This window comes from Ranitomeya variabilis, chromosome 1 (genome assembly GCF_051348905.1).
Source record: "Ranitomeya variabilis isolate aRanVar5 chromosome 1, aRanVar5.hap1, whole genome shotgun sequence".
NCBI lineage: Eukaryota > Metazoa > Chordata > Amphibia > Anura > Dendrobatidae > Ranitomeya > Ranitomeya variabilis.
This window is the reverse complement of record NC_135232.1, coordinates 133,204,949-133,223,536: the sequence shown is the minus strand read 5'-3', so window position 1 is coordinate 133,223,536 and position 18,588 is coordinate 133,204,949. Positions and strand designations below refer to the sequence as shown.

General features: G+C 42.9%; 1 protein-coding gene and 1 long non-coding RNA gene across 3 annotated transcripts in view; both read right to left on the bottom strand.

Moving 5' to 3' along the window:
- POLR3G (RNA polymerase III subunit G) overlaps positions 1–17,730 on the bottom strand; it is a 104,125-nt gene extending 86,395 nt beyond the window's left edge. The window contains exons 1-3 of the mRNA XM_077288987.1: positions 17,606–17,730; positions 8,118–8,236; positions 7,435–7,564 (exon numbers count right to left, since the gene is read on the bottom strand). Of these exons, the coding sequence (XP_077145102.1) occupies positions 7,435–7,564; positions 8,118–8,234 (247 nt within the window). The 5' untranslated portion in view covers positions 8,235–8,236; positions 17,606–17,730. The remainder of the gene's footprint in view (positions 1–7,434; positions 7,565–8,117; positions 8,237–17,605) is intronic.
- On the bottom strand, positions 13,915–15,403 carry LOC143807428 (uncharacterized). 2 transcript variants are annotated; one of them, XR_013221721.1, is made up of 3 exons: positions 15,026–15,403; positions 14,420–14,642; positions 13,915–14,165 (listed from the first exon to the last, which is right to left on the bottom strand). It is a non-coding gene; the product is annotated as an uncharacterized LOC143807428 (long non-coding RNA). The 2 variants fall into 2 exon arrangements; XR_013221720.1 differs by lacking the exon at positions 13,915–14,165 and having other exon boundaries at positions 14,209–14,642; positions 15,026–15,094; positions 15,204–15,403.
- Positions 17,731–18,588: the final 858 nt, after the last annotated feature.

Genomic DNA, 18,588 nt, shown 5'->3' with positions numbered 1-18,588 from the left:
TGCCTTCAAGAGACTCATTTAGTAAAAGAAAAAACGGGTTTATTGCAGAAAAGATGGGTGAGAAAGGCATATCATGCAACATTCTCGGCCTATGCTAGAGGAGTGTCAATACTTGTGCATACAAGTGTACCGTTCGAGGAGGTAGAGGTGGTAATAGATAGTGATGGACAATATGTATTCCTTGTGTGTAAGATGTATGCTAGGCTGTTGTGTGTCGTGTCGGTGTATATTCCTCCACCGTACTCGGGGAAAAAACTACAGGAAATCCCAAATATATCTGGTAGGTGGGGAGGAGTTCCATTGCTCATAATTGGGGATATGAACAATATTATTGATGATCACTGGGATAGGGGGCAGCAGGCTATGTTGAGGAAGGAGGGGAATTTAACAGCGTTTGGTAGCTATTTGAAAGAGGTGGCATGGAGGGACTTGTGGAGAGTTCGTAATAAGGATACATACTGTTTCTCCTGTTATTCGGCGACATATGGCTCTCTATCCCGTATTGATATGGCTCTAGGTAATGAAGAAATGGATAGGTTGGTACAGGAGGTAGACTATATGCCTAGAGTTGTGTCGGATCATAGCCCATTGGTAGTAACACTGAAAATTGAAGGCCCTGGGGAAATGGCTAAATTGGGTTGGAAGATTAACCCCTTTTGGTTACAAATTCTTGACATGGGGAAGATCGGGGAAGAGATAGGGGAATTTTTTAAATTTAATGATGGAAGTGCAGCGAAACGTGGTTTGGGATACCATGAAAGCTTATTTGAGGGGAATAATTTCTAAAGGGATATCTAGGCATAAAACACAAACAAGGGAGTCTGACAAAGCCATATTGGAGGAATTGAAGGCAGCGGAGGCTGCATTGAGTAATCTACGTTCTCAGGACACCATGAATCGTATGAAGATGGCTCAGGAGGAGGTTAACAAATTACACTTACGCAAAGCAGAGAGGGCGAGAGCTTTCCAAAGAGAGGCCTTTTACGCGGAGGGGGAGAAGGTGGGTCACCTGCTATCAGTGGTGACGTCTGCTCAGAGGGACTCGACACACGTATATGCTCTTGAATTAGAAAATGGTAGCATTGTGACACACGGGGCCCAAATTCTGGAAGGGTTTAAGGGATTTTATAGTAAATTGTACGCTTCACATACGGGACAGAGGGAAGGTGAAATTGACAGATTTCTAGAGGAGGCAAATTTACCTAGGCTGGAAGCTGAGGATAGAGATTTGTTAGATAGACCGCTCACGGTGGAAGAGTTGGAAGGTGCCTTGAGGTCAATGGCGGGGGGGGAAGGCTCCGGGGGCTGACGGCGTCCCTGTTGAAATCTATGATGTCCTTTCTGAAGAGTTGTTGACCAGATTGCTGGGGGTATTTGAGGAGTCGCTGGAGAGGGGAATATTGCCTGCTTCCATGAGGGAGGCCACTATTGTGGTCATTCCTAAGCCCGACAAAAACCCACGGTTGCCAGAGTCATACAGACCGATATCACTCCTGACAACAGATGTTAAGATCCTGGCTAAAGCCTTGGCGAACAGGCTGACTCGGGTAATAGAAAAGGTGTTTCATTCGGACCAATCCGGTTTTATGCCTAATAAATCCACTGCCATCAACTTGAGAAGGTTATTCCTCAATATGCAGATACCGGCGGAGAATGCTGGTAGGAGGGTGGTAGTTTCCCTCGATGCACATAAAGCCTTCGATAGTATAGAATGGCAATACCTGTGGTCGGTTCTGGGTCGCTTTGGGTTTGGGCCAGTTTTTGTGTCATGGGTGAGACTCTTATACTCCTCTCCAGTGGCTAAACTTAGGGTGAACAATGTACTGTCGGAAAGCTTTCAACTGTTTCGAGGTACGCGGCAGGGCTGTCCGTTGTCCCCGTTGCTGATTTCATTAATTGAAGGATTTGGGCAAATTTCTGGATTGATTATCAACTGGGACAAATCAAGTGTTATGCAGGTGGATAGGGAATTGGATTGTACGGGGGAGGTGGAGCAGAGTACGAAATTAAGGGTGGTGTCGCAATTTAAATAACTAGGGATCCAGGTTTCTCTTCCCTTAACTAGATTTGAGGAGCTTAATCTTGAGCCATTAATAAATAAATTACGCGCCAAAATCTCAGCTTGGAATAAGTTGCATCTGTCAGTGGTGGGTAGCGTAAATCTCCTTAAGATGGTTGTGATGCCACAGGTTTTGTATATTTTGCATAACTCTCCAGTATGGATCCCTCTGACCAGATTTCGTAAACTAAGATCATTATTCGGGGAATTGGTGTGGGGTGGGAAGAACCCTAGAATTAGGCAGGAGATACTGCAGAGACCTAAAGATGAAGGGGGACTTGCCCTGCCTAATCCCTGGTTATACTTTTTATCTGCGCAGAGCCAGCATCTTAGAGGATGGGAGGAAGGACTTGAGAAAGGTCAGGGACATAGTAGCCTGGTACATATTATCGGCATGTGGCCCTTGGGTCAGGGTCTAGAAGCAGGACTATTTAAGAAATTGGGAGCTTGTTTTCACACTATAAAGTTAATTCATAAGGTATGGCAGACGATTAAACGTATAAGGGGGGTTGTGAAATTCACTGAGTTTTCACCTATTTGGGATAACCCCTCTAATCAAGAATTTAATCATATGGAAGGAATAGGAGAGTGGAGGGAAAAAGGCATTGGGTTGATAGGTCAGTTGATTCATAACGGGAATCTTAAATCTTTTGAGGTGCTGCAGCAGGAATTTCAGTTCCCGGGGTTGAAGTTGTATCACTATAGACGAGTTCAACACGCATTTCAGGCACAAAAAAAGAGAGGGCCTATAGTGATTCAGAAGGACCTAATGTTGGACTTTATACTAAATAACAACGGTACAAAAGGGGCAATATCCGAAGTATATGGCGATTTACTACATACCTTTTTAGTGGATTACCCTATTAAGGCCAGAGGGAAGTGGGAGGATGAACTGGGACAAATAGATGACGATAGGTGGGAATCTATATTGGAATACATACCCAGTCTGTCGATGAGTGAACCTGGGAGACTGTCGCAACTATACAGGTCCTTCTCAAAAAATTAGCATATAGTGTTAAATTTCATTATTTACCATAATGTAATGATTACAATTAAACTTTCATATATTATAGATTCATTATCCACCAACTGAAATTTGTCAGGTCTTTTATTGTTTTAATACTGATGATTTTGGCATACAACTCCTGATAACCCAAAAAACCTGTCTCAATAAATTAGCATATTTCACCCGTCCAATCAAATAAAAGTGTTTTTTAATAACAAACAAAAAAACCATCAAATAATAATGTTCAGTTATGCACTCAATACTTGGTCGGGAATCCTTTGGCAGAAATGACTGCTTCAATGCGGCGTGGCATGGAGGCAATCAGCCTGTGACACTGCTGAGATGTTATGGAGGCCCAGGATGCTTCAATAGCGGCCTTAAGCTCATCCAGAGTGTTGGGTCTTGCGTCTCTCAACTTTCTCTTCACAATATCCCACAGATTCTCTATGGGGTTCAGGTCAGGAGAGTTGGCAGGCCAATTGAGCACAGTAATACCATGGTCAGTAAACCATTTACCAGTGGTTTTGGCACGGTGAGCAGGTGCCAGGTCGTGCTGAAAAATGAAATCTTCATCTCCATAAAGCATTTCAGCCGATGGAAGCATGAAGTGCTCCAAAATCTCCTGATAGCTAGCTGCATTGACCCTGCCCTTGATGAAACACAGTGGACCAACACCAGCAGCTGACATGGCACCCCACACCATCACTGACTGTGGGTACTTGAAACTGGACTTCAGGCATTTTGGCATTTCCTTCTCCCCAGTCTTCCTCCAGACTCTGGCACCTTGATTTCCGAATGACATGCAAAATTTGCTTTCATCAGAAAAAAGTACTTGGGACCACTTAGCAACAGTCCAGTGCTGCTTCTCTGTAGCCCAGGTCAGGCGCTTCTGCCGCTGTTTATGGTTCAAAAGTGGCTTTACCTGGGGAATGCGGCACCTGTAGCCCATTTCCTGCACATGCCTGTGCACGGTGGCTCTGGATGTTTCCACACCAGACTCAGTCCACTGCTTCCTCAGGTTCCCCAAGGTCTGGAATCGGTCCTTCTCCACAATCTTCCTCAGGGTCCGGTCACCTCTTCTCGTTGTACAGCGTTTTCTGCCACATTGTTTCCTTCCAACAGACTTACCATTGAGGTGCCTTGATACAGCACTCTGGGAACAGCCTATTTGTTGAGAAATTTCTTTCTGGGTCTTACCCTCTTGCTTGAGGGTGTCAATGATGGCCTTCTTGACATCTGTCAGGTCGCTAGTCTTACCCATGATGGGGGTTTTGAGTAATGAACCAGGCAGGGAGTTTTTAAAAGCCTCAGGTATCTTTTGCATGTGTTTAGAGTTAATTAGTTGATTCAGAAGATTAGGGTAATAGGTCGTTTAGAGAACCTTTTCTTGATATGCTAATTTATTGAGACAGGTTTTTTGGGTTATCAGGAGTTGTAGGCCAAAATCATCAGTATTAAAACAATAAAAGACCTGACAAATTTCAGTTGGTGGATAATGAATCTATAATATATGAAAGTTTAATTGTAATTATTACATTATGGTAAATAATGAAATTTAACACTATATGCTAATTTTTGGAGAAGGACCTGTATGTGATAAATAGGGCCTATAGGACACCTGACATGTTGTTTAAAGCCGGGCTCAGAGTTGACTCTGGGTGCCCTAGGTGCTCCCAGTCTCAGGCGGGGATACTGCACATGTTGTGGCTGTGTCCCAGATTGTTTGCATACTGGGTTGTTGTGCTGAACCAGATAGGGGTAATTTATGGATGTTTGATTCCCAGGGATCCGGTGGTTTGTGTACTTGGGTATGTGGAGGAAATCCTGACCGACGAAACTGCCAAAATGGCAATTGCTAGATTATTGTTCATTGCGAGAAAGGTGATTGCAAGGTATTGGATCAGGGAGGGACCTCCTACTAGACGAGAGTTTATTGCACAAGTGAATCATATTGTCCAGCTCGAAAAAAGCATATATAATAAGAGGAACAGGATGGGATTTTTTCAAAAGCTGTGGCAGCCATGGCTGGATGGGAATAACTGAGGGGTGGTGGTAAAATGATGCTAATAGTAAATATGTATGTAATGTTTACTCTCTTCTTTCCAACAGTTTTGTACGATTGGAGTTGGTCTTCAAGGGGGGTGGGGGGGTATGTTTCTTTAAAATCAAAAACACTAATGCACCCTGTTATTTAAATGGATTTTATTATATTTCTTTTGCACAATAAAAAAATATTTGGTTTAAAACAATCTGCCCCAGTATGTCCAGCATATTGCCCCAGAGTATCCAGCATTGCCCCCAGTGTGTCCAGCAATCTGCCCCAGTATGTCCAGCAATCTGCCCCAGTGTCTCCAGCATTGCTCCAGTGTCTCCAGCATTGCCCCAGTGTCTCCAGCAATCATCTGCCCCAGTTTGTACAGTAGTCTGCCCCAGTGTCCCCTCCAGCATTGCCCCAGTGTCTCCAGCAATCTGCCCCAGTGTGTCCTCCAGCATTGCCCCAGTGTGTCCTCCAGCATTGCCCCAGTGTGTCCAGCAATCTGCCCCAGTGTCTCCAGCATTGCCCCAATGTCTCCATCAATCTGCCCCAGTGTGTCCTCCAGCAACCTGCCCCAGTGTGTCCTCCAGCAACCTGCCCCAGTGTCTCCAGCAACCTGCCCCAGTGTCTCCAGCAACCTGCCCCAGTGTCTCCAGCAACCTGCCCCAGTGTCTCCAGCAACCTGCCCCAGTGTCTCCAGCAACCTGCCCCAGTGTCTCCAGCAACCTGCCCCAGTGTCTCCAGCAACCTGCCCCAGTGTCTCCAGCAACCTGCCCCAGTGTCTCCAGCAACCTGCCCCAGTGTCTCCAGCATTGCCCCAGTGTGTCCACCGTTAGCTCATCAAAAACAAAACAAAACAAAAAAAAACAGAGTCTCCTCACCTGACCAGCGCTCCAGGCGGTGAGCTCCCTCCAGCAGCGCACACTCGCCGGCGACTGACAATGACGCCAGACGCCGTCGACGTGTGCACTGCGGCTGACTTCAGCTGCCAGCCTCCAATTGGCTGGCGGCTGTTAACTATTGACGTGCGGGCGCGCGCCCGCACGTCAATAGGAATAAACTGCCGCAGCGCCGGAAGGGGCCCGGTGGGCAGATGAGAAGGGGCCCGATGCGGGCCCCCTCTCTCTGCCCACCGGGTCCGGGGGCACATAAATGCCGGCGGGCATTCACACTCAGGCGGATTATCAGAGGGTCAATATGTGCGGTAGCCCAGGGCCCCCCCACACCACTGGGCCCTGGGCTACCACCCATATTGACCCTCTGATAATCCGCCCCTGGGTTAGAGGAGGCTGGGTTTTTATAAAGCTGGGAAATTTGCATCTCCTGGTCTTTCCTAACAAGGATAGTGAGCAAGCCATAACCCCTAACAGGCTTATTAAGGTTTGAAACATTGGTCAAATTTATCTGAAAACACACAACTTCTTCAATGGTGCCCAAACTTTTCCATCTACCCATTTTCCTTTTTGTATTTTTTAAGATGCAAAAGATGAAAATATTTATTTGTTTTTACCTAAAACACAAAGGAAATGTGTCATTTTTAACTTTAGGCTTTTTAGAGATCATTTCATCTTAAACTTTCTATACTGTTCACAATAACAGTCATTTTGACCAGTGGTGCCCAAACTTTTACATGCCACTGTATACCTATAAAGAGAAAAAAAAAAAAAAAAAAAAGACAAACTGAACATTTTGTAGTGGTCTCTTAATTTTTGCCAGAGCTGTGTAGTCAAGTTTTGGATTTGCACCGGAGAGTAACTTTAAAACAAGCTATAGATACCAATACCTCTCATATGTACAACCTTCTTAAAGAAGCACTCCTCCCATCAACGTTTTCAGCCTCTTAATATATTGCAGTCATATTTTATAGCACTGTGTACTTACAATTGTTCATTTTGCCTTAAATGACCTCTTGTTTCTATATAGAACTTAGAAGGATTCAGCTAGTCAATTTTTAATCACATGATGTCATAGATCTAATGGAAAAGAGAAGAATGAGCTGGGTAGAAGGACAGAATGAGCAATTGTAAGTACACAGTGCTGTATAATATGATCTTTGCACTATATTAAAGACGATAACAATTTTAATCAGGAGCTGCCACAAATAATGCCCAGATGCAAGGGTTAGGGCCAAGCTGTCTTCAGCGGTGACCACGAGAATACAGGAGTCCGCTCTTTACTATGCAATCCTGGCAGAGATAACAACTAAGCAACACCCCTGTGGAAGCTTTTATGGAGGGCATATAGTTATAGAAATACAAATTACCGTATACACAGTATATTACCCCGAGTGTACGTAGTGGTGTAATACATTGTACAGAATTCAGTATACCATACTTTGCTTTTCACTGGTGTTCCCCATATAGTACGGTAAAGATTTCATGTTTCCTCGCAGTTCTTGTTTTAATGCCAGTAAGTAGCTCTGTTCTTCCCCTTCTAGTAAAGAAGACGGTTTGAAGTCTATGTGCTAGAATAGGCAGAAACAACAAGCATATGTATATTCGTAAATATACAGATCTTATTACACCGAGTACTCAGTAATCAATACCACAAGAATCGTCAAGAAGAGCCACAAGATGAACCAGTATGGATCCATAAGGAGGGAGCATGCATTTACCATCCACCAGCATTATAGGCCACAACAAAGCCCTGAAAGTGTCTGTCCTAAGCAGAAGTGGACAGAACTTCACCTCTCATTTGTGCCCAAGAGTGTAATCCTTTCTTTGAGTTTTTACTGACAGATGAGAATGGGGCTCTCTTTAAGGTCTGTGAAAATTGGTCTGCGCTCAGATGTAACCAGAGTGCAGTCCAATTTTTCACTGCCCCATTGACTTTCATTGCTTATTTTAATCTGACTGCGGCACTCTGTACGAGGAAAAAAAAAAATATCTAATTTGTGAATGGCCCCAAAGACTATTATAAGTGAAAGTGCCATCTATGAAAATAGCGGATAGCAATCGTATGCAAAAAACGGACATCAGAATGAGGCCTTTGAAATCCATAGCATTAACAGCACTTACTGGGTACAGGGGCAAGGGCTGTGCTTGAGTCTCTGGAAGAGCATCACCCCTTGAAAAGCCAATTGCTTGCAGGTCAAATGTAAAGTTTGACCCTCGCCCTCTTCCTTTACCAGCCATACCTGTTTATAAAAAAAACATGTAAAATCAGCAATGATTATTATAATTATACAACTTTTTAAAATATTGTAATTATGTTGCTTTAGAAGTATGCAAACAAGCATAAAAAAATACAAAAACACAAAGTAACAATACAGCAGAAGGAATCACATCCAGGACTGGTATCTCTACTAAGTTCATGTCTAGAGATCCATAGTCTCCAGTTTGTATTTGTATACTAAGACCACCCCACAGAAAGGCGGACCATCCCCGCACCAAGACGACATCTAAATACATTGCCTATTGTCATTGAAGTCTGCAGCAGAAATAATGTGATATGATTATTAAAAAAATAAATAAAACTCTCAGGATTTACTGGATTACTGGAGCTACTTTACTTAATACATTGCTGTTTGGCATAACCACAGGTTTTTTTTTCTTGAATTTGCCACCAAATGGTGCCCATATAACTAGGATAAGGGTCGCCCAAATGGTTGTTCAGTAGTGATGAGCGAATATACTCGTTACTCGAGATTTCTCGAGCACGCTCGGGTGACCTCCGAGTATTTTTTAGTGTTCGGAGATTTAGTTTTCCTCACCTCAGCTAAATGATTTACATCTGTTAGCCAGCGTGATTACATGTGGGGATTCCCTAGCAACCAGGCAACCCCCACATGTACTCCGCCTGGCTAACAGATGTAAATCATTCAGCTGAGGTGAGGAAAACTATATCTCCGAGCACTAAAATATACTCGGAGGTCACCCGAGCGTGCTCAGGAAATCTCGAGTAACGAGTATATTCGCTCATCACTATTGTTCAGCCAACAATTTCCCGATTCACCCGCGAATACAGAAGCCTGACCAAGCTTGCATGTGTTTTCAGTGGGAAGAGGGGAGTAAGGCGCTGCTGAACACCCGTGGTAGGAGCTCATCTCCTGGATTAAGAAAAGGATCCAGTGTCATAGATTAAGGTTAAAAGGGTTGTCCACCACTAGGACCAACCCTTCTCAATCTGAATGTTTTCCCCCATTAAAATAACACTTCTACTCACCTTCGGTGCCGCCGGTGTGGTTTCAGTGATGTCGGCACTTTTGTTTCCAGGGCTCACACATGGTTTTGTCATGTGAGCCTGGCAGTGGCATATCTAGGGGGGGGCAGCCGGGGCATGTGCTCCGGGTGCAGCCGGCAGGGGGGCGCAGTCGTGCCGCCTAATTCGGCGGTCCACAGTGTCTCCCCCGGCAGCTGCATTCTGCCGCCCCCGGTCTGGGAGTCAGCTATTCTCTGTGCCAACTGTCAAGCTGACAGCCGGCACAGAGAAGCTGCAGAGTGCCGGCTCCCAATGTGTGCAGAGGGGGAGGGGAGCCCCTGACAAGTGGCTGCGGCGGGCAGGGAGAAATCCCTGCAGCTCCGCTGCCCAGCGATCTGTCTTCCTGCTTCCTCTCACACAGAGGCGCTGCTGGATGACGTAATCATTCAGCCGCCGGCTGTGTCAGAGGAAGGCGATGGAGCTGCTGCGGCAGAGCGCGAGGAGAGGTGAGAGGTGTGTGTGAATGTGTGTGTGAGAATGTGTGTATGTGTGTGTGTGTGTGTGTGTGTGTGTGTGTATATATCGCGCTGCAGGGGAATGTGCAGAGAAGTGAATGGTGTGTGTGTGTGGGGGGAGGAGAGCGCAATGATGGGGCTGACTGGGAGAGAGCAATGATAGGGATGGTGGTGGAGGAGAGGACAATGATGGGGCTGACGGGGGGGCGCCAAAATGAATTCTTGCCCCAGGTGCCAGAAACGCTAGATACACCTCTGGAGCCTGGCACCAAATCAGCGCTGGTGTCAGAGACACAGCCCCGACTTCCTGTTGATGTTCAATATGTCTGAACGTGGGGACAGTGACGCCAGCATTAATTGGGCGCATGGCTCACATGAAAAAAACTTCATGTGAGCCCCAGGAATGCGAGTGCTGACACCGGTGTATCGACAAGCTGGCACGGGAGGTGAGACTAAGGCCGGGATCACACACAGCGAGATCATGGAGCCGCACGCTCCACTCCGGAGTGCCGTTGCCAGAGCTTGTTTTTAACCTGCGAGACTCGGCCGTATCTCGCTGTAGTGTGACTCCGGCCTAAGTGTTATTTTAATGGGGGCAAACATTTAGATTGTCCTAGCAGTGAACAACCCCTTTAAGCACCTATGATGAATTGCTGATGCTAGGTTTGCAGCAAAAAAAAAAAAAAGCATTTTACAGATCCAACAAAGTAGATGACATTTATAGAAATAGCATGCCCACTGATTTTTTTTTTCTTTTTCTTTTTACGCTGTGGAAATTGGCCTGCGGTGAGTTTTTTTTAAAATCCGCAACATGTCAATTTCTCTTGTGGGTATGCCAAGAATTTCTGCATAGACTTGCTTTCAATATGTAAAATCCATAGGCACAAAGCATATGTTTGTTTTTAGCGCGTTTCTTCTTCAGAAACGCTATAAACACATGTAATTCGCACATGACTAGATGAATAAAAGTTGTCAAAGTCAAATACCAGGAAGTATCGAAATCAAAGTAGCTCACTTTAAAATGAGATATCAACAAGAGAAAAAAAAAAAAAAAAGTAACGCCATAGGCAATACAACCGCATTTAAAAGAAAAATATATTAGAAAAACCACAATGACCTAAAAGGTGTAGAAAATCTGCAACATCAAAGGTTCACCAAATAACCATTGTGGGAGCATAGTCTACTACGGCTGCATCTGCTCTCACCTGACATCATCTGCCAAGGGAGAGTCTGAAGGCTCGGATGTAGTTTGGCAAACTTTTATGTGCCTTTATCAAATGATAAGAAGAAAAATATAAAACACGCAGACATGGTCAAATTTCCCCAATTTTTGCAAACTGCCTGTGAACTCATAATTTGATTGGCTAGCATGCGGACCGTCTTTCGTGCATGACAAAGCTGGAGTATTGTGCCAGCGGTACATGGACGCGAGATCTTGTGGAATGGTGCAGTGGTGGATGCTACGCTCTAACCACAAGTGCGACACATAAATCCATCCATAAATCAATTACTACCACTGAGAGGGTCACTTTATAGAATAAGATGTACTGTGTGCCAAACAAAGCTTCGCTTCCTCCCAAAACCTATGGAGTAGAGCAGACTGCAAATTTATGGTCACCATGTATTACAGATGGATAGCCTTAGGCTAGGTTCACATTGCGTCAAGTACATGGCGTTAAACGCATGTACAGAAAAGGAGCAAAAAATATGTGAAATTCGTCGTCACAGTAACGCTAGCGTTAACGCATGTGATCGCGTTTTTCATTTTGATGTCCGTATCCGTTTGTCTGCGTTTGTCACTGTCAATAAAGTTGTTCTTTTTTTTTTTTTTTCCCTTTTGTCATTGTCGGGTGTGGGCACAGACTCATTCTCCATTTTGAAAGCATTGAGTGAACTTCTGCTAGCAAGATGTTTGTGTCTGAGCTCGTCAGATTTCGCTTGATGCGGTTGCGACTTCGTCAGAGAAAGCGCAGTTCGCAAAGGAGATATTGGATCCACGAAGTGAATTTCTTGCGGAGTACATATGGTGCCTTTCACACCCTGTATGTGCAGCTTCGGGATCACCCCTCCAAATTCCAACGCTATCTCAGGATGTCCATTGAGACCTTTGATGTTCTGCTCTCGCATGTGAAGGATGAGATACATCATCAGCGCAGCACTTTCCGTGAAAGCATCAGTGCGGAGCAACGTCTAGTAGTGACTGTGAGGTAATTATACATTTTTTTTAGCATTCTATTGACAAACACTAGATGTAGGTATCGTGGGGCATAATGTTCATTTTGCAATTGTATATTCTATTGTAACTAGGCTTTAGATGATCACTAACAATCCTAATTTTTTTTTTTTATTTAAATGTCGACAGATATCTGGCTACCGGAGAAACTTTTGCATCACTGCATTATCAGTTTAGACTTGGGAAGTCAACAATTTGCCAACTGGTTCGGGAAACTTGTGATGCCATTTGGAATAACTTGCAACCACTTGTGCTACCAACCCCGACATCAGAAATGTGGCTAGCGATTTCCCAACAGTTTGAGGATGTGGCTAATTTCCCCAATTGTATTGGTGCCGTGGACGGCAAGCACATTCGGATTCAGAAACCTGCGCATAGTGGTTCCCTGTACTATAACTATAAGAAATACTTTTCTATAGTATTGATGGCTATTGCGGATGCCAGGTACCGTTTTGTTGCTGTGGATATTGGTGCTTATGGCCGGACTAACGATTCCAGAGTATTCAGAGACTCCAACATGGGCCGATGTTTGTACAGCCAAAGTTTCAACATACCCTCATCAAGACCTCTTCCGGGGACCGAAGGCCCAAGTTTGCCCTATGTTTTAGTTGGTGACGAGGCCTTCCAACTAGGACAAAATCTCCTCAAGCCCTACTCAAGCCGTAGTCTAGACTCCAGCAGGCGCATTTTTAATTATCGCTTGAGCCGGGCTAGACGTTATGTGGAGTGTGCCTTTGGGATTTTGACATTGAAATGGCGGATTTTACTAACCTGCATGCAACTGCAACCAGAAAATGTGGACCGTGTTGTGAAGGCGTGCATCTGTCTGCATAATTTTGTGGCGAGACATGAAACCCAGGTGGTAGACCCTGATGATTGTGAGTCGAACCTCATGAGCATTGAATCTACTGCTGTTCGGTCAACAGCACAAATAATGAGGATTCGTGATCAGTTTGCACACTACTTCACACATGAAGGCCATGTTCCATGGCAAGACAGATACGTGTGAAAATATTGTAAAGTCTTCCTGATGTTGTGTAAAAAGTTACCTTATGGCGTGTAAAAAGTTTTTTAACCAGATGTCGTGTTAAAAATTACCTTATGTCGTGTATAAAGTTGTGTTGTGTTAAAAGTTAAAGTCATCCAAGATTATTAAATTTGAAACAGTTTACAACATGTTTATGGGTTTTTCCAACAAACTTTTGGTACACAGGTTTAACATATGATATCCCATAGGGAAGAAAAAAAAGGAAAATAGAAATTCACAACAAAAAACATAAAAAAAAAAAAATAGAAAACTTGCAACATGGTTATTGCACCTGGCTGGGGACACTGAACTGTACTAAAGACTTTGGTACTGCACGGGCGTATTGTCTGCCCAACTATATGATGGACTGCTACTATGTCTATGAGGTTCCACGCTCGTTTCACCCCGGCCTCTATATTGAGGGTTGTAGGCCGGCAAGTCCATTCTTCTAGTTCCCGATGGAGCGGGTTCTTGTGGTCCCACAAATTCCTCTACAAGCTCGTTCAGTCTTTGTCTAAACATAAAGTTTCTATGTGCCGGGATATTTTGGGCAACAGGCACATAGGATAAGAAAAGTAGCTTCCACTCATTAGCAGAGTAGACAGACTCGCGTGCTTGCAGCTCGGTAATTTCTCGCCTCACGTCTTTCAGCTCACTGCGACACATGTCCTCTACCCGTTGGAGTCCATCCACGATAATTGCATCAGCTTCATCTTTTTGGGTTGCTCGCTTGCGTCCACGCTGTGATTGCAACCGGGCACTCACACCTGCAGCAACAGTGCTTCTGTCCGCAGATCGTGGCTCGCTGATGCCAGACACATCTTCAGGTTGTGTTGGTTCCACTGGAGAAGGTTCCAGTTCCTCTGTCGGTCTCGGAGCAGCGGTACTGCATATTGTGCTGTAACCCAAAAAAAAAATTAATATAAATAAAGTAAATTAGTTACCTTTATTAAACAATTTTGTCTCGCACACAGACGTTTTTGTACTTACGAGCGCTGAGACAATGTTTTTTGAAGAAAGAGCAGTTGGTCGTAATGCACATACGGGGTCACCCGTTTACCACTGGATCCACTTGCTGCATTTTGATTGTTCCGGTAGTCACGGACAAAGCGATCGCGGATGGACTTCCAACGGGTATGGACAGCATCGGCTTTAAATTAAAAAAAATAAAAATAAATAGTAGACAGATAGTTTGAAGATATAGGAAACATTTTTCATAGTTTGCTAGGATAGTTGAGATATAAATAGTAGATAGATAGTTAAGAAATAGTTTTTAGAAATAGTGTATAGATAGATAGTGTACAGATAGTTCATAATTGAGAGATAGACAACAAGTGGATAGGTTGATAGGATAGAAATTTTTTTGGGGTTTACATTTTCCGATGTTACGTCACCAATATTTACCAATTTTTTTCTTTGAAGTTGTAGACTTCTCCATGTATCGGGGATCAAAGTGACAGATTATTTGATCCCACAACTTCCGGTTTTTCACGATGTCATGGTGGGAGCTGTCGCTCTGGTCCCATATGGAGGGGTTGGCTTCAACAAGGTTGATCAGTGTCTCGTTGTGGATAGTCAATGGCTCTTCGTCAACGACAATCCTTTTTTTTTTGGCCGCTGACTTGGACTAGGTAAACCCAAAAAATTTAGGTTGATAGTTTCAATTTCACTGGATGGCCATATTCATATATACAGAGATAGATAGATACATAGATATAGCAATAGATAGATACATATATATAGATAGATATAGATATAGATAGATACATAGATATAGATATAGATAGATAGATACATAGATAGATACATATTTATAGATAGATACATAGATATTGATAGATAGATAAATAGATACCGGTAGATACATGGATATAGATATATACATAGATATAGATTGACAAAAATAGATGGAGCGATAGATAGTTGATATTTTACAGGTATAGTAGATAGAAATTGAATAGATAGATTGTTGATAAATATTGGATAGAATATTTCTAATTTGATATTTACCACTGGCAGTTGTGGCGACGACAGACGGCTAGGGACCTTCTTTCTTTTTTGTCCTCCGTGTTGCACCACCTATTGTGTATGTAAAATGTAAAAAAAAAACATTTTAACATTAAATTATGTTAACATTCATTGGATCAATAAATTTATGCCTGAAAAATTCAACATGTGTGCTATGTACCTTTGTTTTTTTAGCATGTTTTTTGGGGGGTGGTCTAGCAGCCTCGGGCTCAGAAGACTCCTATTCACAATAAAACAATAAACAGGATTGTTATGCCTAGCTCAATACAATGGAGTTTCACACAACATTATAGTGGTTTTTTAAAGTGCAAGCCTACCGACTGTGACGAAAAAATCGCAGACACACTGCTGCTGCTGCTGACATCTGTGTCCGACATCTGTGTGCAACAAAGCAACATGTTTAGTACACACACATCCGACGGACATTTTACAGACTCCCATGATGTATACTGAGATATATATATAGAAATGTACTTACATTTCAGGAGAGGTATTGCAACACTCTGTCACGTGCAGTAGTCCTATTGTGGGTGGTATATTCCTCTTAATGGCCGAAATCACATTTCCTGTCACATGACACATGTGACCACCCTCAAACGCTATTAAAACGTGTGGTCCTATTTGGAAATTTTTCATGATTTGCGTCTGACTGCGTTTGCCATAGCCTTCTATGGCAGAATGAACGCTTCCGTTAGTAGTGCGTTAGCTTGACCGGACCCGAGAACGCTGCAAGCCGCGTTGAAGGTCCGTCAGAAAAAAAACGTTATGTGACAAACGCATACCAATTTAGGGATGCGTCACGATGCGTTTTACAATGCAAGTCTATGGGCGCGTTAGTAAGTGCGTTACATTGCGTTTTTACTACTTAAAAACGAGTCCGTTAGACGGACACACCTAGCGCAATGTGAACCCAGCCTTAGGCTGCCGTCACACTAGCAGTATTTGGTCAGTATTTTACCTCAGTATGTGTAAGCCAAAACCAGGAGTGGGTGATAAATGCAGAAGTGGTGCATATGTTTCTATTATACTTTTCCTCTATTTGTTCCACTCCTGGTTTTGGCTTACAAATACTGATGTAAAATACTGACCAAATACTGATCGTGTGACGGCAGCCTTAGAGCTAGATTGTTCTTCTCAGAGCCATGGCAAAACCTGAGCACCCAGTTTAACACATGGATCTATTACACTTTCAATACGAGGCTTCATGAACACATATGTACAATATGGATCCCAATACACCTATGTGGTGCATTTCTACAGAAAACTACAAGGCTATGTTCACACATTGCTTTGTGCCTGATTTTTTTCTGCAGCCAAAACCTGATCTCTTGGCAGTAGGGAAAAAAAACAACGCAGTTTTTGCTGTGTTTTTCAGGATTCCAAAAGTCAGCTTTGTTTCCACCATGCAAGTATAAACAATACAGGCCACTAATGCAATACGTACAGTATGTGAAAGGTGGGTGGTGACTTCAATGGAAGTCTTCAAGCAGAGGCTGGACAGACATCTGTCTGAGATGATTTAGTGAATCCTGCATTGAGCAGGGGGTTGAACACGATGACCCTGGAGGTCCCTTCCAACTCTTAACACTATGATACCATAAAACATTTTTAGAAAAAAAAAAAAAAAAAAAAAAGCGAACAATTTGATCAAATTAGTGGAAAAGTTTTTTTTTGTTTTTTTGTTTATGTCTGAAAAAATAGTGACTATTCTGGAGAAAAAAAAGTTCACGAGTTCATGAAAAAAAATACACAATTGCAAGTGTAATAAAAGCGGGTAGAGTTGTATCGGACAGGCATGATTTTCTCGCATGTGTGATCTTGGCCTAACACCTATCACTAGCGTAATTAAACTAAAATGAACATCCATGCTCACGTGAGGAGACCAAGACATAGTTCAAACGTGGAAAGCTCACAAAAAATAAATGTGCCTCACATCCTATCGCACGTGCTCTTCCTCCCTCCCCCCCCCCCCAACACAAATGCTACAAAAACTGAAGGCAACATTTTTGCTGCATTATTATTCACCACGTTCTAAGTGAAAAAAAAAATGCTGAAACATTTGACATGCTGCAGTTTTTTAAAAACACACAGCAATATTCAAATTCAGTAAGGAAAAAAAACAAACAAGTGTGTGCATCTTATAGTGTTTGCTTGCACTGTAAAAAGCAGCTTTACATTTATTGTTAAAAAAAGAAAAAAAAAATAGACAAACAAAAACAAGCAGTGTGTGAACATAGTCTAGCGGTGCTGTATTCCAACGAAAAGTGAAAAAAGCCTCATACAGGTCAGATGCCCTATGGAAACCTGTTCTAGGATAAGAGAAGGCACAACAGCAACTTCCCTTACACATCACAGGCAAAGCGTCCCATCACTGTGTACATTGCTTGTGCCAAACAATACGGTTATCATATGGAGCATACATACACACATATTACAATGACTGCACCAACATCACTTCATTACCTATTTTTCACCTTATGTCATAAATAGTTTACAGATACACATCTTCTATGTTTTATATGAAATCATAATATAGTAATAATCATAATGTTTATTGTTTACCAGAAGAACCCTGATCTTTAGCTAAAGTGCACAATCAGATCTTCTCTGGAGACGTCCAGCTCCCAGCCCAGAGTCGCAGGCATTACCTGTTCACTAGCAGGACTCACATTGCCGGCAGGTGAGCTAATCCAGAAGTAACTTCTTAAAGAAACAGGAGAGCAGATTGACGTTATGTTCACACTTGGCAGATTTGTTGCATATTTTTCTGCAGCAAAATCCACATTATGTGCAGATTTTGTTGCAGATTTCACCTTGTGCATTGCATCCGCAATTAGTCCTGCACAAAGATTTGACATTCCACACCTTATATTAATTTTCATGCAGAAATTTTAAGTATTTCTATGCGGCCGCACACTCCAATCTGAGTGCCGGGTATTAACGTGCAAGACTCATCCGAGTTTCTCGCATGTGAGTATGAGCCCTAACCCTGATGCTTCACATATGACGTGCTAAATGGGTTTTCAGACTATATAGTGGGGGTGACTGGAGAATGGCCAGAAGACTGGAGAAGATGAAGCACAGCGCAGTAATAAATTGGTGTATCCTTTCCTCGATAACTACTCCCTGTCATAGATACGTACTCTGGATGCTAGTTATCACCTCTGTGGGCTCCTGTATTACCCACAGCTGGCCCTCCTATGTTAACTATATACACTATTGTGCCCCATCTAGTGTCCTAACTAAGGTACTGCACTTTCCCTATAAGAAAGTAATATACATGGTACAACAGCACATACAGGTCCTTCTCAAAAAATTAGCATATAGTGTTAAATTTCATTATTTACCATAATGTAATGATTACAATTAAACTTTCATATACTATAGATTCATTATCCACCAACTGAAATTTGTCAGGTCTTTTATTGTTTTAATACTGATGATTTTGGCATACAACTCCTGATAACCCAAAAAACCTGTCTCAATAAATTAGCATATTTCACCCGACCAATCAAATAAAAGTGTTTTTTAATACCAAACAAAAA